The sequence below is a fragment of the Diadema setosum genome, chromosome 21 (genome assembly GCF_964275005.1).
Source record: "Diadema setosum chromosome 21, eeDiaSeto1, whole genome shotgun sequence".
Taxonomy (NCBI): Eukaryota; Metazoa; Echinodermata; class Echinoidea; order Diadematoida; family Diadematidae; genus Diadema; species Diadema setosum.
Window position 1 is genome coordinate 4,113,249 of NC_092705.1, and position 25,783 is coordinate 4,139,031.

Consider the following 25,783-nt stretch of genomic DNA (forward strand, 5'->3'; position numbering starts at 1 on the left):
AATTAATGGGATCCTTTGGCCTAGGCAATTTTGAACAGGCCAAAATACGAGTTGTTGTAATGGAGATTCACTGTGCGGTTGGGGAATGCCATGCGGATACTAACGGTAGAATTCGGGTGGAGGTATACGACGCCGCCGATGTAGCAGGTATTGATTCTGCGCTCTTCACTCGCGGGACTTTCGGCACACTTGAACAAGCTGACACCGTTGACAACAATTTCATGTCCTGTGTACCTCCCTTCGTCGTAGTACTGGATCTATATCATAAAATACAGATAAACAAAGGGGACTATTATATATTTTGAAAAGGATCGTGCCGATGTAGCTTGCAAGAGAGGGCTTCCACGAATAAAATTCAAGAATATTCGTGGGAACATAACATGAATATACTTTCTAAAACCTTTGATGTCAATTTAAGGGTTGACCAGCTGGAATAGGTCATCTTTTGTTCTATTGTTAGAATCCATTGATCATTATATGACATATTACGAATAACCATTCCCTAGTTACATACATAAGGAACATACAAACCTCCATGTAAGATACGAATAATGCCAAGGAGAGGAAGAGCTCGTTTGCGTTTTATGTAAATATCTTCGTACAAATACCACAAGTGGCAAAATATTTACAACCATCGCAAGGTATTTGCCAGACGACTGAACAATGTTTCCTGACTTTTTTATCTCAGCTTGAGCATTACATGCATGTAATTTAAATCTTAATTAAAAAGGGTCTTGACTGTCTTTACCACGGTAATTTAACATGTTTAAGTAGTTAAGTTTGAACCCCACGATTTTTCGGAATATCACAAATTAACTCGCCTGGCTGTAAACATAGTAAACTCCCGCCCGGCTGATAGTCACATTCCCGCGCATGTGCAGTCGAAACAAGTCCTTCATGGTATCGTCCCCTTCTAACCAGTTCGCGTAACGCCAGAACGAAACGACAGACCCTACAGATCGTTGAAGATACCAGAGGAAAACATATCTTTAATATACGGCGTCGGTCACTCTCACCTGACTATAGACGTAGTAAAAACCACCGGTGTGAACGGTGACGTTGCCATTTTGAAGAGTGAATTGTCTTCGCTGTCTAAAAGGTATCAGGTTGTCATACTGCCAGTATTCGACCCAAGAACCTATCAAGTTAAGAAGTTAAACAGAGGGAAACTAAGCGTTGTACCTGTATCGACTCTCCAAGATAATAGGAATGATCGAAAACTAGAAATGTTAGTATGATTATGGCAAGTGCGGGGCCTTCTGTAATACTTATAGGCTCTTACTCTTACATAATTATGAAACACTTGAAATGATGCACTGTTTACTTCTTGTATCCATTCTTCAAACAGGCAACATGTGATTACAATAGATACACAGGAAAGCGTTCAAACATCTCATAGATTTCTGCAAGCAGAAACCAAACACATTATTTTTCTAATATTCTCTGTAGTTAAATTTACGAAGCCTTGACATACCTTTCATTGGCTAGATATGACGCAGTTTCTTCACTTGTAACAGAGGAGCATAGATTTCTACCACGAACAAACTTTGAGACAACATTTTGTGAATACTGTGTTATGGAGCCAGACCAACGCATTGTGAACAATAATTTTCGTTCATTATCGGTTTTGTTCAGTTATCACAGGTCTATCATAATTGGATTCAAAGATGTATATGATTTACATTTCTATACTTCATGTCATAACGGAAAAAATGATTGTTTTTTTTTTTAATTTCCGAAGTTATTCCGTAATTTCAATGAACCTGCATTTTAAGCGGTGGTGAGCAATGGCATAAATTTATGTAGAGTTGAAATTCCATAGCATTGTCGTTTGCGGCCCAATCAGACATTGAATTCGTGACATTTTATATTCATTTAACTTGGACATTGGCCACTTTACTTCAACATGCTGCTCATTCAAAATAAACTGGTATCAATGTGTGAAAAAACAGCGCATGAAGTACAAAGTGACTGTAAACATCATTTATATCACATCAAAAGTTTATAACGTGATGGAAAATATCAACTTTGGCCCCATATACACGGCACAATAGCGTCAAATGCATATCTTTCTTCTGGCGTTGCACTGTAAATCCTATGAATAGCTTTGCAAAGAAAAATTGGGACAGCGCAGGAACACTCTGAAACATGAAGACCATAGAATGGACCGCAATTTACGAAAAGCTTGAATATCAAAGAGATTGAGATATCGATTGCTATTTTGTTATATAAATTCGTTTGTTCATACTTATACATTAAAAAAGAATTGCGAGAAGTTTACTACAGACGACTGAATGAGGTCACGAAAAGCTTAACGTACATTTTTTTTTTTCACTAGTCATCCCTTAATAGGTGAAACAAGTCCCTCGGGTAACTCTAGGCGGGTATGCCCCGCAGAGACGGTTATCTTTCCACGCGTGATCGCAGCGGCCAATAATAATTTTCATAACAAGAGCAGTTGATATGTAGAATCAGTAAACAACAATGAATTTCGAAAACAAACTATCGCTTGGCAATAGAACATCGATTCCATCTTTCAATCGTTACAAAAAGGACTCGGAATAAATGCATTCGATTGCTTCCCAGCTCAACACATGTATCTAGTAGCCTTTAAAGGCATAATTTACCATTTGCAGATGAAACAAAAAAAGCTAGCATTACTGCTTCAAAATATTTCTAACATGTAAGTTAGGGATAGAAACAACCAATGTAAAAATTTGAACCAGTATAATCGATGTTAAGTATTGTTAAATGTGCAGTATGTGAACAATAGCTATAATAAAAATGTTTCCAGACTAAACCGTCTACAGTTGTCTAATGAGAAAAATAGTGATATATCCTGATATTTTAGGCGTTATTGCAAAAATCATATATCGTATGATGTTTTGTGATACAACTGACCTACACATATACATGAAAATTGATATCTTGAATTTTTTTTTTCAATTACTGCTCCCAAAGGTAAACAAGACCTTTAAGGAAATAATATGCAGGATGGTTAGCTTTGATAAACTGGTAGACTTTCTGGCTATTTTGTCCGCGCAAACTGCCCACGCATATGAAACGATGACTACAGAGGTCTGCGGTCACAGGCACAAGTTTCAGTGAGCCAGTCATCATGCAGATTTCACTTTATAAAATTCTCTTGAGATGTTAAAGTTATATTACTATACATGCTATATTGTCACAGTGTAACCTAATAACTCTCAGTGTATCATTACTCATTATTACCATAAACACAACCAGTGGAATCCGAGAGTGACATCATTAAAATATTGTTTCTTCATATCGTCGTTTTCACATAGGTCTAAACTGTCATCATTCGCATGTCCAACGAATAAAACTGCTCCGAAGAAAATAATAAGGTTGGAAACAACAGATCTTTTACTAAGTTTTGAAAGTGAGGATATGAATTCATATCTGTTATTCATAGTATTTCAGGGACTTATTACTAAAAGTATTACTGCTTGATTCACGCAACAGAATGTTATTGAAGGCAGTATTCATGGAATGCCTTTGTGTATGAAAGGTTTTGTTTGATCTTTAACATAATTAAATTGAAATTGAAACAGCATGGGCACAAAGTACGAAATGACGTTAAATTTATCGAATAATAAAAAAAAATAGGATTGCAATTTCCTTATTTTTTCCACGAAGAACAGGTAAATTATTTCTATGCCATTGGTAATTCATTAATTTCTAATTCAGACGAAAAGTTCGCAGCTGTATTGTATTACAAGGGTAACAACTGTCATGGAAGATGATTTGGCTCAAGAAGGGAAAATCTGAAGAAAAAAGGGGGAGGAAAAATAAAATGGACATTCGGGCAGATGGACCTTCCAGATGAAGTCAAAGGAAACCAGTGCCCAAATTTTACTGTGGATTGAGCGAAAGCTGCAATATAAATAGCAGACACACATCAGTAAAAGTTTGGGAAAAATTAGACAATCGAATTGAAAAAAAAAAAATATTACTTTTCAAAGATTCGTTGCCGTCATTGCTGGATAAGGAGACTATTACACTTCATGACGTTATTACGTCCTTATGAATGACAGTATAGAGAAAATGTGAAGAAAACAGGTTTTTTCCCCCTCTATAATAAAAGAACACTTGACTTACCTCTTGCAGAAAGCAGGGGAATGATATTACCCTTACAATATGTCAGTAAAAAGTAAATGAAATGTGTATTTTTCATAAAAATGAAATTTTGTGAATTTCTTCTGAATATTGTTGTCCATGATGACGTCATGAAATGTGATAATCTCCTCATCCTTAAAAACTGAACTTTAAAAAGTCCTAACTTTGATTCGATTGTCCGAGTTTCTTAAAACTTTCACTGTGTTCTTCTTATATCGATGCTTTCACTCAATACACATTTCGGCTTTGGTTTCCTTTAAACCTCATCAACCGTTTGAATGCAAACAACTCCTGAGAACGCAAGTCGACCTCGCACAAATCGAAAAACTGGCTGAGTCGAAAAGAGGTTCTGTCCCAGATGGACATAAACATGCTTTAAGGATTTCCTCCGGTTTCTTGTGACCTATTAAAAAAAAAAAAACATAGCCTAAACTTTGTTTACACGTTAACCCTATCCCCACTTCATTTAGAAATGCTACGGACTTTACATAAAATTCACCGGGTACCCGCAGGCCTTCGATTTTACGTTGTGCGCTCGTTTTGCGTATAGCGCTATACACTTTGCCTAGGGCCCCTGAAGATCCTATAGGGCTATCTAAAAGTGAAATTCTTCAGCTTCAGTCATCTGGACACATTATTTATGTATGTAGTTAGTTGCTTTTAGAGCTTTACGATATAGCGTGAGGTTCCATCTTATTTAGGATGACTTAAACAGACTTTTTGCTCTGAATAATTTTGAGTTTCATTGCTACATACCAGGAACGTTGAACATCGTCCAAGCGTACGGATCAAATCGCTCTGGATCTAGTGAAATGAAACAGAAATTTCAAAAAGATTTCAGCCGCTAGTATAATACATCAGCCCAGTCATTTCTTAGCATGTTCAGTACTTTAAAGCCCTCAAGAGGAAATGATAATATGAAACTCTTTCATCTTCTTGAGAATTTTGAAAAGCAAGAAAATGTGTTACGACTCAACTTCATCATTTGAATAAACACACAATATCACAAGAGATATGATCCAAGATTTTAAAAAATGTGCTATTGATTAAGTGAAAAAAATCAAAAGTAAACAGGAAGCCACGCGATCCAACATGAATTTCAAAAATGTAGAGCAGTATTCTTAGAAAAAAAAAATGATATACTGGTATATATTCATATACATAAGAATTTCATGGATGTTTGCATGTGGAAAAACACACACTTGACCATACGCTTTCTTTTTTTTTCGGTTTTATCACTCTGCCACAATGCAACATTTCTTTCTATAAGTCAGACAAAGATTCGCACTACAGTCATAATCGGACAGTAACCTAAGTACCCTTCGATCCTACGAGTATAAGATATAACTAAGGTCACCCGTGAATGCACTTGCTCGATGCACTTTTTTTGTTGTTCCTGTCATGTAAGCTATATAGGGAAGTTGACATAAGAAATTCATTTTGTCATTTTACAATTTTACAAAGACTTTGAAGAATGAACAAACTAATAGCTTTTGTTATATATATATATATATATATACATGTATATATAATTACTTTGATAAGTATGCAACTTCTTCAAGGCGGAACAACTTGAAAAAATATATGATTATTCAAACATATGCCTCACTTAAACATTTTGTCACTGATTTCTTGGCGAGATTCATGTCAACTTTTAACTATTTGTATATATCATGGGATTGTCGATGTAGTTTGAGTGATGTACGTGAGAAAAAAATGCGAAAAATCAAGTAAAAAACAACAACAACATTATGTCTGCAGTCTTGTTTAATGGCGATCGAAAGTTGTCGAAATATGATACCAGTATAAATTTCGCGTCAAAATGCCAAATTATGTAAGTTTGCGAGTCGAAAATGCGTTTGGCATCACACAAGACGGATTTATATAAAACTTTATGTTAACTGGCACTTGAAATCACTATTCTTTTAAATGTAATGGAAAGATAAGCGTCTCTACAACAGGTTTGGCCTCTGTTACCCCTACAATTAGCCATCTCTCTATCTTTCTCTCTTGCACAAGGGTTCATTTGAGAATGAAATTTTGAAAATCATATATGTTAAACAGGATGTACTGAAAAAGTAATATTTAGGGGTTTTCTTTTCCCCCTTTTTTATTTCAATTTCAGATATCGGATTCAGTTTGACAGTCTATTTTTAATGCATCAAATTGTTTCATTTTCAGTCAGTGAGGGATTAAGAGTAAAGGCGGGAATAAACGTAAAGTCGGAGAAACAGACAGAAAACAATAGCACAGACACACACACGCGCGCGCGCGCGAACACACACACACACACACACGAGCAGGGTTTGCTCTTTAGCAATCGATTAAATGTTGCTGTCATCACGATATAACATTGATTTTTTTTTTTATCATTCCTTCCCATTTCCAGCATTTCCGTATACATAAATAGTCTGTACACTTATCTTTTTAATGTATTGTGTATTGTGTATTTTTTGTATTCAATTTCTGTAAAATATTTATTTGCTTATGTTGGAAATGGAAACAATTAAATGAATGAAAGAAAAAAAAATGACTGAATATTGTTCGCTTAGATATTGCCATATCCAGAGTATAGATTGAATTCTAGGATACCAACTTACATCCCCTAACAAAACTATTTTGTTAGTCTCCGTAACATTTCTTTCAGCAGAGCATGTGTGGCTCCGAGATTTAAATATGAATAGCTTTTGTTTATTACCATCATAATCAGTTCCTGACGAAACATACAACAGGGCGGAAGTTTGTTGTAATATGACAAATTGCCCGTTGCTATATATATATATATGTATGTATATATATAATTGTCATCATGAAGTATGGTACTTTTTCATGTTTCAAGGGAGGTGTTTTGCATTTTCAATGTAAGAAATAAAGTCCCTCATCCTTACAAGCCCGCATCAGTATTGTTTCAGAACGTTATTTCTTTACCTGCAATTTAGAAAAACTCAGAATAGGGGCTTGATACTGTGTTATCTTTTCTTCAAAATTTCTACCTGATATTTTTTGTTTTGCTTTTCATTGTTCCCTCTGAAGCTTCCTTAAAGAGGAATTCAAGTCTAGTTAGAAGTTAGTCCGTTATGTGTAGAAAGATTAAAATCATACGAGTACAAGAGTGAAAATTTGATTAAATTTGGATTTAAAAAAAATCAGGGAAGTTAAGATTTTGTGAGGTTTGGCTAATTTCTACACAATGGTTGTCGTACAGCTGACATGAACATTGAGCTGATAATCTTATCGCCTGGCATTTCTCCATTAATCGGGTACAAAACAATGGCGAAAATTCAATATATCTGCTATTAAAGTGTATAAACATGATATTATTTCTGATAGAATAACTTCAGTATAATGATCAGTTGGAGAGTATCAGGACTTGAGACTGTTTAGTAACTGCGTTTAAATGAAAAACTGTAGATATCATGGTTTTATGTAGAAACTATATGGCAAGCTGTGCTATGTTTACTATTCGTATATTCATATTGACTGTTGAAGAAAAAAAAAGACTTCCTTACTTTACATAAGATTTTAATAAAATTTTTATTGCTGTGCTGTGAAAATATTACCCCTACCAGCCTACTTTTCAGAAAACTTTAAAATGCACTAGAATCCCTATTCAACTTGCAAAATCACTATCTTGAAACAGTATTGCGCTATTTTGTCGATTTAGAAAAAAAAAAGTTTCCTTAGTTTTACTGCTATAAAAGCTGTCCATTAGAGTACCTTTTAAACGCTTGTGTAATCAATGAACAGCACACAATATACATATGTTATTTTTTCTTGTTGTTTTCTCAGAAGACCACCAATGCGTTAATAGGGGTTATGTTAACGCGTTGTTATTGTATTACAATGCAAATAAGAGGTGCCATATCGTCTGGGTATTTGGCTGTGCATGAATGAGGTATAGAAAATGTCATATCAACTTACGGACTCGTCGGGCGGAGTCTACATCTCCCTGGAAATGAGCAAAGGCTGGCTCGGGAAGGCATTCTGTAAAACAAGAGTGAAGAATAATTACCAAGAGAATCAAACCTATAGAGCATTCCCAGTGAGACATCGAATCAATTGCAATAATTGAAATAATTGCATAATCCATGTCCTTGCATGGCGACAGTTACTTTTTGGTTACAAGGAGAAACAAAAACACAGTGACGCTTGGTAGAATATCTTACATGTCCTTACTCTGTTTCAAGGTACATGCAGAGATCCTGCTCGCAATAAATCAAGAAAAAGTGAAGTAGTATTAAAAGAACAAGTATTTACATAATCATGTAAATAACGTACTACAATAATAGTTTAGATGCCATGTTTTGTTATGACAGGTGGAATATCATACAGTGCATTTGGTTACATGTATGTATGCACATTATGTAGGCCTATATATTATATATATATATATATATATATATATATATATATACATGTATAAATACTATATACAGTGATGTACATATTTGAGGGGAGGGTTGAAGACATACACATGAAATTTGGTGGTAAAGTCGTGTTGCCATTGTGTCCACACTCTCAATGGTTGTAAACAATGAATAGAAACAGAAATTGTTCGGATGCAATATTACACCTTGAGTGGCACTTTATCTTGTCTTGAGCTAATTTGTGTGGAATGTTATTCTACATAAAAAATTTCAGTCGTTTTCTAAATAAAGCTGAATGAAATTGTTCGTACCACTCTTACATTCTTTCTTTTAATAGCTTTCTTGTGTTGCAGCGATTCACAGTGTGAAGGGTATCACTTTAACACTTTAACCACTGTAACATACACTGTTTAAATCGTGTTCCTCGAGCGTATACAGAAGTTGCAAAACATAGACAAATAGGGTGCCGAATAAACATTGATCAAACAATAGCAAAATACAACTGTAGGTACAAAACTTCCGCGAGTACTATCTGAAATTGATAGTAATAGGGCGTACCAGTTGTCTTTCATTATTTATTAAATTCTTCAAATCTCAATCTACGAATGTAAAAAAGCGACCCACACAAATCTCCCTTCAATAAACATTTTTGAGGTAGTCTAGGTCCCCGCTTCTCAAATGGTGAGCAGCAAAGCTCTGCCAGGTGGGCCGCGATGTCGGCCAAAATATTAATGAAAATATATGTATTCTATCGAACTGTGCCTCGAAAAAAAAAAACTAAAAAAACTTATAGGGCCAAAGTGGGCCTCGGTTTACAAAAGGTTAAGAAGCTTTGATCTTGATGTGGACTATAGAACAATCACAATTTCAAGCTTTTGATTGGGCAATACCATTTGACGGCTTCTTTAGTATATTTTTGTTTTGTTTATTCAGTTGTAAGATTTAAATTGATTTCCTTACGGCGCATAGTATCATTAACCCCCCCCCCTCCACGCACACACACACACACACACACACACATACACATGCTAGCAGTATAGGTGCTTGTGGCAGTGTCCCGTTAATTGTTTTCTCTCATAGACAAATACTCCCACAATGTCATACTTACTCCCACAGCGCCTGACTAATAAACAAAGCGAAACATAAGCTGGAACCCCCACAACTATTGTACTAGTACATCTTGCTCGTCCACAAACACGCACATGTATCTTTCATCCATGTCACACTATGAAACAGAAAAACACTCCATGGCAACACAGTTTTAACAATAAAATATTACACGCACTAATAACACAGGATGGCACTTGCGGCTAACAAAAATATGCCAATTGTAGCATAAAAATAGCACTGCGTGAGTGTACAGAAGAATACAACATACAGCTCAGGCCACCGTGAAATTCCGACGAGAGTGGGACGTTTCTATTTACTTTCGTCACAGGGCTGCCATTGGTGGGCGTGAAGTTATATACATGGATTGTTTGTTTGTTGTTGTTGTTTTCCCCTCTCTCTCTCAATCGACTTTAATTCTCCCAGCTAATACCAGAAGACATAAAAGCGAAATATGAAATCTCGTCTTCTTGACATCTCGGACAAGTTGGCGAGTTGTGAGGTCAAGATTTCCAGCTATCTGAGATCTTCTCGATCAGACGAGACCTGTTATCTAGCCTTCTCGGACCGGAGAAGTCTAGAACACACGATTTCGGATCTCGCATTCTCGACTTCATGGATCTGAGCTCCGATCCGAGAAGGCAAGATATATTAAAACTCGGAACCAAGACATCGAGAATATATAATCTTATGCACACTAAGAAATACGGGTTCAAATTTGAACCCCAAAATTGTCCCTATACAACCGCCCTAATGGGTGCAACTTTGCAACGCAATAAGCAATTTGCACCCTTAGAGGTTCAATATACTGAATTTTGAACTTGCAGGGGTGCGCATTTGCACCCTCAGTTTTGTGCTAATCAAGGGTGCAAACATGCACCATAAACATTAATACATTGTCAATCAAACACAGCATGGACCACGAGTACCAAGGTTTTACTCGTAAGATCAAACTTATACTCTAATAAATATGTCCGCATCTTTACGAATATAAATATTACGAGATTTAATTTTCTACTTGCATAATAAAAGGTACAAATGTGCAACTCAGGGTGCTGGTATATGGACAAATAGGGTGCAAGTTTGAACCTTCATTTTTTAGTGTGTAATATTTCTCCTTCTTGCCTTCTCGGATCAGAGAAGACAACGAATTCGTCTTATCGATGGCACTGATAAGCTTGCGTAGATATTAGGTACTTTCCTGCCAATCTCGTAATAGCCTCATGGCGATCCATTGTTTTGCGTGTTTTCTCTTTGTTTTAGCCTATATCCAATTCGATGCCATTTATGGGCACAATGTTGTCAATCCTATCTGTCAATCCTATCATATACAGCGCCATGATCCCATCCACTTGCCTTACTATATTGCATCACTTACACACACACACACACACACACACACACGCATACTAAGATAATGTGGTCATTGTGGGCCGCGCCCCACCGGCCCGGGTCGAAAAGGAATAGAACACAGTTCCACGTGCATGCTCCTTCAAAGGGAGACGAAGTGTTCAGAATAGTTCCATGGCATAAATGCTCCTGCGACAATTGCTCCCATGAAATAACTGCCTTTATACAACGTCCAAGTAGATCCTTGTAATTTGATTGGAGGATTGTTGGTGACGTGATATTAAATAAGTACTCCATTCAACGCGCCGTGCAATTTTGGTTCTATTTTTGCGTGCAACTTGGTTCAATTTTTTCGTTCTATTCCACGGTTCGAGAAATTGTACGGTACTGCGTGTACTGTGTGTTGGATATTGAGGATCGCATGCAGCTAGCGCAGGTACGTGTGCGGTACATGCATGCGCATACGTAGGCCTACGTAGTGCTAGTGTACGTGTATGAGCGCTAGTATAGCTGTGACCTGTATCTACACTGATTGCACAAGCCAGAAAGAGAATCGCAGTGGATCCACATGTAAGTATATAGCTATATTTTTCATACATATATAGACTTCTAGGCCTACCTAAGACCAAAAAGATCTACTTGGACGTTGTATAAATCAAATAGTGTATGGTCTTTACTCGTGCAATGGAACGAGATTTCGCACTCGGTGAAAGATGAGGCGCACTATTCAACTCGGCTTCGCCTCGTTGAATAGAGCGCCTCTATCTTTCACCTCGTGCGAAATCTCGTACCATTGCACTCGTGACCATTCACTATTTGTATATTATTTCAATGGGAGCCAAAATGCCCTGTGCTCCAATGTTTTCGACTTACTTCCCCTTCTCACTCACTTCCATGAACTGATGGATGAAAAATGATACTCAAACTAGAATTGATGTTATGTTTTAGGCATATGCTGAACGCTCGCAAGCGCAGCTGCTCACAAAAACGTTCTTAAACAAATCTAAGTATGATAATAACCTGAGCCTATTTTATCCACTTCAAGGGGTAAGAATGACGAGTTGTTTAAGCTGTGCAAGGTTCAGTTGATTCAGTAATTATCGAGCAATAAACGCCCTGCATTCCGTTTACTTTGCTTACTTCGCTTCCATATCTCGTATAACCAACTATGACGTCAATGCTTTTCAATAAAGCAACGCAAGTGTCAATTTGTATAAAGCTATGTAGCGACAAAAACCCATGCAAGACGATAATCATATTAACGTGTTCCATCATCAATTTGGTGATAACGATGGTGATGATAATAATAATCCAGGGCTGCACACTAACCCATTTTTTCTGCCGGTCCAACCTGTCTCTGTCGGACCGGTAAATGCCCCGTTTTACCATTTTTTACCGGTCCGAACAGAAAAATTACCGGTCAACAACGACAACCTAAAAAAACATTAAATGACTTGCAAACTTATTTTCTTGTTTTTTTTATGGACGTACCCCCTTACCCATGTACATTTTACATATTAATATTATTTTTTTTTAACTTGCATTATTAATTGCACAAGAAATAAAAAAAAAGATAGGAAAAAATGGAATGTTTGTTTGTGAATTACAGTGTAAAATGATAATGAACAAAATCAGATTGTATCAAATGCGTTTGTGACTTTTTCTAAACATCGGCGCACGAACTTGCTGCGTAACCTGCTCTTGGTGGTCAGTTGGATTGCGACGATTTAATGAATTATTTTAGCTGTGATATTTTCTGATGCACGCGCTACAAGGGGTTCTTTATTTTCCTCCCGATAATCTATTCGCATTTGTGCATGCGTTCTTGAAAGGTACACGACATGCAGGGCCGAATTCGCAATCCTTTTTGCGCCCATTTCCACCTCAAATATTAGCGGGATTGTGACGATTTCATAAATTACTTCGGCTGTAATATTTTCAGATGCAAGCGCCAAAAGAGGTTGAAAATGTGTCCTTTATTTTTCCCGATAAACTCTTCGAATTTCGTAAGTGCGTTCTTAAAAAAAGATGCACCACATGGCCGAATTCATGATACTTTTTGCGCCTATTTCTACCTCAAATATCAGCGGGATTGTGACGATTTAATAAATTACTTCGGCTGTAATCTTTTATGATGTAAGCGCCGAAAGAGGTTGAAAATGTGTCCTGTATTTTTCTCCCAATAATCTCTTCGTATTCGTACATGCGTATACGACACGGCTGAATTCACGATCCTTTTATCGCCTACTTCTACATTAAATATCAGCCGAATTGTGGCAATTTCATGAATTACTTCAGATGTAATCTTTTGTGATGCACGGACTAGCTAGAATGATTGAAAATGCGTTCTCTATTTTTCTCCCCATAATCTCTTCGCATTCCGTACATGCGTTCTTGAAAGGTATACGACACGGCCGAATTCACGCTCCTTTTTGCGTTTATTTCTACCTCAAATATCAGCGGGATTGCGATGATTTCATGTATGACTTCGGATGTAATCTTTTATGATACACGCGCCAAAAGGGGTTGAAAATGTGTCCTTTATTTTTCCCCGATAAACTCTTCGCATTTCGTAAATGCGTGCTTAAAAGATATACGTCACGGCCAAAAATCATGATTCTTTTTGCGCCTATTGTTTCCTCAAACGTCAACGGAATTGCGATGATTTCATGAATTATTATTCGGCTGTAATCTTTATGATGCACGGGCCAAAAGGGGTTGAAAATGTGTCCTGTATTTTTCTCCCAATAATCTGTTCGCATTTCGTACATGCGTATACGACACGGCTGAATTCACGATCCTTTTATCGCCTACTTCTACATTAAATATCAGCCGAATTGTGGCAATTTCATGAATTACTTCAGATGTAATCTTTTGTGATGCACGGACTAGCTAGAATGATTGAAAATGCGTTCTCTATTTTTCTCCCCATAATCTCTTCGCATTCCGTACATGCGTTCTTGAAAGGTATACGACACGGCCGAATTCACGATCCTTTTTGCGCCTATTTCTACCTAAAACATCAGCGGGATTGCGATGATTTTATGAATAACTTCGGCTGTAATCTTTTATGATAACGCGCCAAAATGGGTTGAAAATGTGTCCTTTATTTTTCCCGGATAAACTCTTCGCATTTCGTAAATGCGTGCTTAAAATATATACGTCACGGCCAAAAATCATGATTCTTTTTGCGCCTATTGTTTCCTCAAACTTCAACGGGATTGCGATGATTTCATGAATTATTATTCGGCTGTAATCTTTATGATGCACGGGCCAAAAGGGTTTGAAAATGTGTCCTGTATTTTTCTCCCAATAATCTGTTCGCATTTCGTACATGCGTATACGACACGGCTGAATTCACGATCCTTTTATCGCCTACTTCTACATTAAATCAGCCGAATTGTGGCAATTTCATGAATTACTTCAGATGTAATCTTTTGTGATGCACGGACTAGCTAGAATGATTGAAAATGCGTTCTCTATTTTTCTCCCCATAATCTCTTCGCATTCCGTACATGCGTTCTTGAAAGGTATACGACACGGCCGAATTCACGCTCCTTTTTGCGTTTATTTCTACCTCAAATATCAGCGGGATTGCGATGATTTCATGTATGACTTCGGATGCAATCTTTTATGATACACGCGCCAAAAGGGGTTGAAAATGTGTCCTTTATTTTTCCCCGATAAACTCTTCGCATTTCGTAAATGCGTTCTTAAAAGATACACGACACGGCCAAAAATCATGATTCTTTTGCGCCTATCGTTTCCTCAAACTTCAACGGGATTGCGATGATTTTATGAATTATTATTCGGCTCTAATCTTTATGATGCACGGGCCAAAAGGGTTTGAAAATGTGTCCTGTATTTTTCACCCAATAATCACTTCGCATTGCGTACATGCCTATACGTCACGGCCGAATTCACGATCCTTTTAGCGCCTATTTCTACATCAAATATCAGCGGGATTGCGATATGTCATTAATTATTTCGGCTGTAATCTTTTGTGATACATTCACCAGAAGGGTTGAAAATGCGTTCTTTATTTTTCTCCCGATAATTTCTTCGCATTTGTGCATGCGTTTTCAAAATTATACATTGCATGCAGGGCCGAATTCGATATTTTTTTTTGCGCCTATTATTGTTTACTCAAATTCCAACGGGGTTGCGAAATTTTCATGAATTACTATTCGGCTGTAATCTATATGATGCAAGCGCCAAAAGGGGTGAAAATGTGTCCTTTATTTTTCTCCCGCTAATCTTTTCCCATTTCGTACATGCGTTCTTAAAAGGTATACGACACGGCCGAATTCACGATCCTTTTTGCACCTATTTCTACCTCAAATATCAGCGGGATTGTGGCGATTTCATGAATCACTTCAGATGTAATCTTTTATGATGCACGCACCAGAAGGGTAAAATGTGTTTTTTATTTTTCTCCCGATAATCTCGTCGCATTTGTGCATGCGTTTTTGATAACCAACACGGCATGCAGGACTGAATTCAAGATCCTTTTTGCGCCTATTATTTCCTCAAATTTCAACGGGATTGCGTTGATTTCATGAATTGTTATTCGGCTGTAATCTTTTATGATGCACTCACCAAAATGTGTCCTTTATTTTTTTTCTCTCTCCTCTATAATCTCTTCGCATTTCGTACATAAGCTTTTGAAAGATACAACGCGGCCGGTCGAATTCATGATCCTTTTTGGGACGATTTCTACCTCAAATATGTAAGCGGGACTGCCATGATTTCATGATTTTTTTTTTCCTCCCTAGTATTATCTCTTCACATTTTGTGCATGCGTTCTTAAAAAGTACACGGAAGAGCCGATTTCGTGATCCTTTTTGCGCCTATCTTCATTATGAGACCATTCTGAGCGAATGAAAATATTCATTTGTGAAATGACTGTGTAAAATGAAAATGAACGCAATCAGATTCATTTACTGTATCGCTGAATATCGAATGTGTTTTTACTTTTTCTAAAAATCGACACAAGTAAATTAGTTCTAACAAAACTGCCACGCTGCTGCGAAGCCGGGATCGGATCGATCTTGCGTTAAAAAATCATGAGTAAAATGAACCAGAAATGCGTGCGCTTCTATCAATGCTTCTTGTCTGGCATGACCGCCGATCGCAAGCAAACGAAAAGCAGTTACACTGTACATGCTCTGCATGTATTGCATTGCATGGCAGTGCGTGACCAGCGCCAAATGCGCAAGCGCGAGGGCGAATAACTGGTCGACTGCTAGTGCTCAAAACTAATGTATGTTTACTGTGCAAAGTGCGCCGGTAGACATAAACGAAAACTTGCGTAAAACTTGTTGAACAGTGCGATATCTTGCATTCTGTTTCTCCCTGATCGGGGCTGCTATTTTTCTTTCTACTGACCCCACCAATGCTTTTTTTATACTGGTCATGTCGGACCGGTAACTTGTGGATTTCCTGAAAAGTTACCGGTCCGACAGTGACTTTTACCGGTCTTTGACCGTCGGACCGGCGCCAGTGTGCAGCCCTGAATAATCATTTATTCATCTTCGAAGGTTGTCGAGAAAGAACAAAAAACAAAACAACGAGAGCATGAATGTGCAAAAGGCACGGTTGTGCGAATCTGCTATTCTGGACTTCTGGATTTGTAAGGACGATTATCACATGTTGATACAATTACTGGTACAATTTGTTGATACATGCTACGGTGGGAAAAAAGTTGTGTATTTAATGTCTTACCAGGGTTCGACGCCAGCGATGGTCCGGTGGCCCGCCCACTAAAAATAGTATCGAGCCCTGCTTATGGACCTTTAAAATCATTTTGTGCTCCTATATTCAAATGTCAAACACTTCAGGGAAATATGTCATTCTTCCTTTATAGACATGCTCTTATCAGACTCAATTGTAAACCCCTAAGTCTGATGAAAAAGAAAATGATATTGAGCATACCTTGAAATCTTCGGCACCGATTTCTCTGGCCACTCTCTGGTAGGATAAACAAGAGAAACACACAATTTTCTCTCTTCCAAATCAAGTGCCAAACATACACAGTCATCACTTTGAGTCGATGTTCCAGTAATATATCAATAAATCGATGAAGTCATTGAATTAAAATCCAGTGAAGAGCAAATGAGAATATTCTCAAACATGCAAGCTTTGAAGCATTTTTTATTTCTTTTTTTTTCCGATTCAAGGAATTACTCTATTATTTGCACATGAAGACAACATGCATGGTTATTCCAGAAAGACGGTATCATTAGTCATATAATTTTAAGAAATATACAAATATTCAAAATGACCTGATTTTTGCGATGTGTGTGTTTGTTAGTGTTTATTGTAAAGAGGATGGTCCTTCACAAGTGAAAATTATTTTGATAATTGGGAAAGGAGTGTACAAGGAATCGTTGTGGAAATAACGTTGACTTCCTAGCTCTGCCTTCCTTGCTCTACGTATTATGTTACCGATTGGGAGAGGGGAGGGGCGAGGCTGGTTAGGGTTGATGTACGAAGGATGAAGCGCATGACAACTCACAAAGTTATGTTTCTCATGACTGCCAGCAACAAAATAAGCAATATGAACCTACAGACCACGTGGTCGACAGACCAACTATACAGCCATGCAGGATGAGCGTTATGTAATTTAACAGTTCATTTTGACCCTATTCTCCTCATCTGTTGGTACTCTATGTTTCTGACTAACGATAATCTTTGTGATGAAGATCTTGACACGTGCGGATGAGATGCGAGCTTCCACACTTTATTTCCCTCTGAAAATACATTCTTGATATTCATTTTCAATACAGATATAAAAACAAAATTATAACTATAACTGTTATAATTACAATAGACAGCCAACCCCCATCCCCCCCCCCAAAAAAAAGAAAAAAAAAATCTTGTCGATACAATTTATGTATCGCCATCACTTGTTACTTTTGAAGCCTTGGAAGTTTTTGTTGGGAGAGTTAGGTTGCTTTCTTACAGTGACAAAACACTAATCGAGGGAAGTGCGGAAAGGCATGGTGGCGGGCACTGATGACACGAAATTATATTTTCGATATTCTGTTCGTATCACAATGTGCCCAGCTGCCGACGCCTTCCACTGCATCCTGGTCAGTTGACCTACGAGTGTATATGATCCAGTTTATGCTGGGTTCCCATATTTGCGCGATCGGCTACACACGCTGCAATTGGCCGTCAGTAGCTGATGGTAGAATTTTTGTGTATATGTCTGTCACAGTTTGCCTCACTTTTGAAATCGTGGTCTCAATCGTGGAGTATCAGTAGTGATGATCTTATCAGATCTTTTCAGATCTTGAGGTCAGTCGTGGCAATCGCATTGCTGATAGACATTTTTTTTTGAACCGTCAAAAACTTGTCCACGATCAACATGACTGCCACAATTTGACCTCAAGATTTGATAAGATAGGATTAGATCACCACGACTTATCTGCGATCAAGACCACAATTTCAATCGTGTCGCAAATTGTGTGATATACATAAACAACAACAACAAACCGGCCAATTGTGGCGTGCGTAGTGATCACGCGACAGTGGGAATCCCGCACAACAGGCACGATCCTTTCACGAAAGCCTTCGAGCGCAGTCAGCCAGCACCATAATATCAACAGGAGACAGCGTGTAAATGCTGTTCTCGTGTTTTGTTTTGTTTTTTCGAAGCAAGTGAAGATTAGCGTAGCAAAACCACCCGAGCAGAGAGATTTTGCAAGTAGAATAATCCATAACTACTCTACTCTCTTCGCCTTTGTGTGATGGTAAGCAAAAGGAAGCAGACGATGCTTTAGAGGTGTTCGAAAGCTGCGAACACATGATGAGCGGCCATAGCCGTGCACATGGTCATGGATGCTCTACGTATGACGAAATAATCGTGTCCCAGCAACCATGCTGATGAGCAACTAAATAGAAGAACTACTGACCCACTATCAACAGATACCATAGCAAAGCAAAAGAAAAAAAAAAGACGTGTAGGATACTGAACACTCAGTGGCAGATCCAGGCGGGGGCGCACCGGGCGCGCGCCGGCCCACTCTTTATTTTTTTATTTTTTTTTTTTGTTAAAACAAAAGAAATAAAAATTAAAAGATGGGGGTGAGTGTGCAACCCCCCCCCCCTCTTTAATTTTGTAAAACAGCTACATTGTACCTCATCCCACGTCAGAAAACAGTGGCAGTGGTCCTCTCGATCTCTCGAGAAGTGTGTCAGGGCATCCAGTGTGTGTGTGTGGGGGGGGGGGGGGGAGGGGGGTCATGGAAGGGATTATTTTTTTTGAAAATCATTGGGAAAATGTACACGTTCCTTAAAGGGGCATTCCAGACATTTCTTTATGAATATTATTTCACATTAGAGTGCATAAATCAATAGTGCCATTAATAGATTTGTGGAATTTATTGTGGCCCCCGAGAGCAGAGCAACCAATACTCTGGGAAAAAAAAAAAAAAAAAAAAAAAAAAAAAAAAAAAAAAAAAACATGATACACTGAACGAGGATGATGACAAAGGAGGCTCACATATTCCAGTAATGTAGCCATGTAATTTATCAGATTCCACTTGCTTAAGAAGTTCACCCTGTGTATAAATTATGCATGCTTTCTTCTTTTGTTCTGTTTCCTTGAGCACCCAATTATGCTTTCTAATGTAAAGCTGCTATACCATCATTTTTGTTAATTGTGATTTGTAATGAACAATGTTCTTATTCCTCATCCTAATGACGGAAAATTCTGAGACTCTGTGCCCAGTATTTATAGATGCCAAATGCAAAAGTCTAAAAATCATCTGAAGGTCTCCTTTAAACATTTAGCTATTAGGTTCAAGTGCTTCTGGCATCTTTCATAGGCGAACACTAGTTGCCTGCAGTGAACTAAAATGTTTAGAAAAAAAAAGGTTATTTTGTTAACCACAATGAGTTGATTTCTGTTCGAAATCCGAACGGCTACAAAGATTATAAATGGAAAACACTAAAGCTGTGTCTCAAAAATTTCACTCAAGTGTAAGGGCACACAATAAACCCCCTTTCCCGATGGATTTGTAAATCTCCCACACACCGGTAATTTTAGAAAACCAACAGCACATAAGTTTTGCAATCTTTAACGTTGTAAAGGAGGCGTATCTGTTTGATGTAGAACTAAAACAAATGTTAGCTAACTCTGATGGAGACAACATACAAAAGCATGCAAGATACGAGCATTGACACATAGTGATTATGCAGATGCTGCAAGCTCTTAAAAATGTTTTTAATCCTGTAAGTCATTTGAATAAAGGTCATGCTAATGAGATGTGTATAAAGCTCTTGAATAGCCAAAGCATCCCGCACACTGTTAATAAGCCAGCCTAGAATGTTAAAGAAAGCATAATTATTGTATGGTACTTAAAAAATAAAAACAATCAACTCATAAATCACAAGAGACCTGACTTTGAACGGTTGGATACGTATAACATTTCATTTAAACCGTTGCTACACAAGCAGAGTTTATTATTAGTAACTTTGTGCTTTTAGCAAAGTTTCAAGGCGATATACATTCATTATACAAGCACAGAAGCAAATATAAATTAGAAAACTACATGGCAACAACTGCTACGAGCAGCTCAATGTAATTATAAGTCTCTTGCATACAGCTCCTGCTCTTGGCCGACTGAGTGACAAGTATCAAAATTGTTAAAAACTATTTGTTGCTTTCTAGAATAACATTTGACTCGCGTGATGAGTAAGATAGTATATGTCAAACATACATGCCTTGGGCGTTGTTAGAGATATTGCTATAGATTATATACTCCATGAGATTTTTTTTTTTCGTTACAAGAGCGTGCTCACTCAGAATACATAATTACAAAAGAATTACGTCACCACGTTCAAAGTATCCCGGCTGGAAGGAACACAGTGTATCAAAGTGTGTTAACAGTGTGTTCACATAGTCGACTATAAAATTAGTAGTGGAGACGCTCGAATTTATCAGTGTGAAGATGATTTCACACTGTGGTGTGGTTTTTCATAGAGAGTTCACAAAGTAATGTTCTGTTTCACACTGAAGTGATAATTCACACTGTGATCACATTCTTGTTAAAACGCTCGAATTTAACAGCGTGGAGAGATTTCACAGTGTGTTTACAATGTGTTTACACTGTGTTCTTTCCAGCGGGGATTACCCACAACAGGCGCATGTGAGAAGCAACCCATTTCAGGCCGGGATTCCCAAGAGTTCTTTCCGCCGGAAGTGCCATCTGAAGCCCATTCAGACGTGATCTCTAATCTTAACGTTATATAAATACAATCCACTCCACGTTCAAGTTTACCTCATCAAATATATTTATAGATAGATACGTAGATAGATAGACGGTATTTTATCGATATATTCATGTCTTGCAGTCATATACATCGCAAAAGAGACAACATTGGGTACAAAACAAGTACTCATATCAACTAAAGAGTAAAGTACAATGGAAGAGTTGTGATTGTGAGCGGTATCGTTATATCTCAAATTTCATAACTTCTGTTCGTCTGGCGTAACTCCTCTTACTACAAGTACATTCAACTTGAAAACAAAAAGGGGTTTTCATATAGAAAAGGGCGTTGTCTCCCCCCCCCCCCCTCAAAAAAAAAAATGCAGCAAAATCCGATAGATATCAAGGATGGTATACGTTAAGGCAATTGGAAGTTTGTTTGAAGTTCTGTTAACTGAGCTCTTTAAAAAGAAGGTGTCTTGGCAGCGTAATTTAGACGAAACTGAATAATTCTTTTGTGTTGGGAGCAGGAGAGATACGACTGCTTTCATATAAGTCTAAATAATTAATGTTTGTCCTCGTCTATGACGTCGATAAACACAGAGGGCATTGTGATATCATGGAGACGGTTCTGGACTGTGAGCACGTGAAAGGAAGAGCCCTGGGTTCAAAACTTGCCAGACGCGTGCGTGTTTAGGGCAAGATGCTTTACTCACCATGCCTCTCTTTTTCACACAGATGTATAAGCGACTAGTAATATAATTCAAATTGCCGGAACAATACGGGAAAGCAAGTCGTAAAGAACATTAAACACTAAAAGATTGTCCTCACTGAATGGAGTTACAATCCAGTGATATGTCATTATCACACATACTGCGACAAAGACAGCATTTAGAAAATCTGAGAATTCGAGAATTTACATATCCAAAAGGTCATGATCCGATCTTTTCGCGTGAGACGCAATGTGAGGGTCTCTGTCTACAAAAGGATGTTACCTTCTATGGACTTGAGACAAGTACTGCCAGAATTCCATATTTGGTCTAATGCAACTCTCACGATTCTGACGTTAAGTGCTGTTTTGCCCTGATATCTTTACTATTTGACTCAGATCACCTCTCTCTCTAGAGGTCGTTCACCTCTGGTTGCAGCAGTCTTGGATAATAAATTTGCAGTGAAAATGCGTGCATTTATGTCACTTTGAGACAACTCTAATTGTATTACTGCTTTCACAACCAACACCCTTGCGTATGCAGATGAGTTGTTCTTGGATGGTTCGTTTCCGAGGCATTTTATTCATATTTTCGCATAATTCGATTATTAATGACCTCAACTTTCCTTTTATCAGCTCTTGCGGGAAATGTTTAATCAATTAAGTTCAAATTAGTTACTAAATTGATTTACGATTCTATCGTCAGAGCATTCCTGAGTGGCATTGTGTTGATTTTGGTGCCAGATATCATTATGTATGATTTCAGAAAGACTTTCATGTTACCTGTGCTAAAATCTAGGCGGCCATAGCCAGCGACTTTTTCCCCCAAAAAAGCACGCGTCATATCTCACTCATAAATAGAAACTTTCTAATATTCACCCGGAGTGGATCTTTTAGAAATTGCAACGAAAGGCAGTAATATTGCCTATCGTACAGTCTATAGCATGTACTCTACAGCTCATCCAAACTAGGTGAATTTGGGTTCTTACTCTTTCATGCATACGAAATTAACCTTCTCCGCGCATGCGTAAATCGTATCTACGAGCACTGGGCGTTGCATCAGAGAGTTGGGGGACACAGACCCATCTCCCTGGTTGCATCACCCAAAATTATCCTCAATCCCGGCCTGAAGGGGTTCAAAATGGATTAGTATAACCATTCACCTCGCCTGCGGTTGCCTTGGTCGGAGTCCCTCCGACTTTCCCGGCCCCTCTGCCCCGTGCTCTCGCGGCCACTTTCGCGGTGGCGGTTGCGGTTTTGTGACTCACGGTTTTCCGTCTGCCGCTTGTCCCTTGCGCCAATCGGTCGGTCTGTGGTTTCAGCGCCGCTGACGTCAAGCTGATATTGCCGCTCATTGGTGGAAAGTTTACCGCCGAAGTATTCCAGCAGCATGTCTTCTCCATCGCCGTTGTCATGGTAGTTGGGCGTGTCCCCATCCTAATGCACAACCAAAGATGGGTTGGGAATAGAAAGAAATACACTCGAGTTACACAGCTGTGATAGATCTAAATACGTAACGCTTTAGCTTTAAAAAAAATAAAAAATAATAATAACTTCATTCATGCTTTAGAGCTGATGCATTGGTCTGGAGTATCTTATAACTTACTGCTAGAGGAAGGGCAAGTGCTATGATACTCATTTTCCGAAACAAAAACAAAAAATGTCTGTGTATACCTCATCGAGTGCGGACAAACTGCCAGATTCTCCTTTCGATTTGTCGAGTAAGCCAGAAGTGTCACTAGAAATGGACGATTTCGATTCAGTTTCCTTATCTTCTGCAGTAAGAGCATCGGAAGCACCAGCTTCTATTGGTCCCTCGGGGATGGCTGGGCTGTGGGCCGGTATTTGAACGCCGCTGGTCAGGGCGCAGTCGTCTTCCAATCGCTGCATCCTGGCGTGCAACGCCGAGATGTCCGCGTGCAAACCCTGGATGAGGTAACTCTGGGCACGCACTTGAGACAGCGCGCAGACGGCTGGTGCAGTAGCCAACACGAGGGCTGTGACAATAGCGCAAAACCGGGCCAAGCTCGGCATTGGTGAACCAGTCTCTTCGACATGCATGCTGGTGATGCCGAGATCGGACGTTTTCTCCTTATAAGCCGCCATGATTCCGAATTTGCACTCGTCTAGACGCTCTTCACAATTTCAGACTTCGATTTGCCTCGTGTGTTGAATACTGCATTACTGGCAGACACTTCTGTGTTAGAAGTGCACCCAACGTGCGTCTACTCATCATGCCACCATGAACAACAACTGGATGTTTACAATTAGAATTTGAACCCCGAACAACCCTATAACCGATCACTTACCTGTACTCGATCGCTTGATCGTGCGGATCGTTCTCTCCTATTTGGGGAGAAAGAAAAAAAAATGTGCAAAATCTAGAGCCCTATTCCCCAGGTCAGCTCAAACAGGTTGTCTGCTAACTTTACGCACTGGAAGTAGCCCTGGATTTCTACAAGACCCTACCAAGCAGTGCGCGGTTAAGGGCCACGTTCCTCGTCTAAACTGCGAACTTAGGCGGGGCTGCGTCCTCTGATTGGTCAGAAGCAAACCAACAGGCACTTTGACAGCAGTTCATCAGCATACTCGGCAATGCCGTCGGCGAGGCGGCTTCTTACAGATGAGTTCACATTTTAGTCTCCTGCAGTTTTCGCGCCCTTTGTTCCTGTTAACGATGCCTAAAAGGGACCTGGAAGACAGCCAGATTCTTGATGCACACATGTCTGACTAGCCATGTAATGAATTTCAGGAAATAAGAGACATTTTCCAGCAAAAAGAAGATATCAAACGCGAAAGGCCAAGAGCTGAATATACTTCTACATGACCCATTTTATGAGTTTCAAGAGTTTCCAGCTATCTCTTTAAGTCAATGATTTAGTAGACTTAAAAACATACATTGTTTGCTGGTAGGTCGGTGAATTGGATGCAACAAACGAAACCATTTCAAACAAAATACAATTCCTCACACGATATTTCTGAGACTACTGTCAGGCCAAGAGATACACGTATGGCGAGTGTTGTCACGCAACTTGCTTTTTTAAAAGAGACCCAGCTTTCGTGTAAGCTTACTGTAGCATTTTGATACCCAGTGTGCCTCAATTTCTCTCATATCTCTGTCATTTCCCAATTTAACTGTATAATATCAAGCAAAGTTTGAAGGGAAGTTTCTCATAACTCGTATGTAGATTCAGTGAAATCAGGGGTCATTAACGAGCTCGCGACACCCACTGTTCATACAGCCCACGACCTCGACACTATAGGCAAAAAAAGGCCCACGTCCCAACTCGACATTAGGTAAATAATGCTACAAGCTCGACACTATAAAATACAGGAAAAAAAACCAAAAAAAAAAACCAAAAAAAAAAAAAACTCGAGAGACCTACACTGCGTATCCCGTGATATTATGTCAATCTCTTGATATTTTTTTTTTTTATGCCTCCGCCACGAAGTGGAGCCGGAGGCATTATGTTTTCGGGTTGTCCGTCCGTCCGTCCGTCCTTCCGTCCGTCCGTCCTTCAGTCCGTCCGTAATCAAATTTTGTGGACAGCGTAACTCAAAAACCTTTGAAGGTGTCCTAATGAAACTTGGCATGTATGTGTATGAGGGGGTGAAGTTGTGCCTATCAACTTTTGGGTGCACATGCTTAAGGTCAAAGGTCAAAAGGTCAAGGTCAAATGCTCTAGATTTCACTATTTCCCCCATATCTACGCAATGCCTGAAGATATTGTCTTGAAACTTAGTGTATACAAGTACTACCCAATCAAGATTCTCTATTCAGAGTTTCAGGTCATGAGGTCTAAGGTCAAAGGTCAAGTGAAAATGTTAAAATTTCACTTTTTTTCTCCATATCTCGGAAATGGTTCAAGGTATCTTCATGGAACATAGAATATATT

At 38.6% G+C, this 25,783-nt stretch overlaps 1 protein-coding gene across 1 annotated transcript; it reads right to left on the reverse strand.

The window, feature by feature from the left end:
* Positions 1-20: 20 nt before the first annotated feature.
* Positions 21-23,993, reverse strand: LOC140244565 (uncharacterized). The gene is made up of 7 exons (XM_072324191.1): positions 23,562-23,993; positions 23,051-23,324; positions 16,896-16,931; positions 8,059-8,121; positions 4,894-4,941; positions 822-952; positions 21-257 (listed from the first exon to the last, which is right to left on the reverse strand). The coding sequence occupies exons 1-7, from the start codon at positions 23,991-23,993 to the stop codon at positions 21-23; spliced, it is 1,221 nt and encodes a 406-aa protein (XP_072180292.1).
* Positions 23,994-25,783: the final 1,790 nt, after the last annotated feature.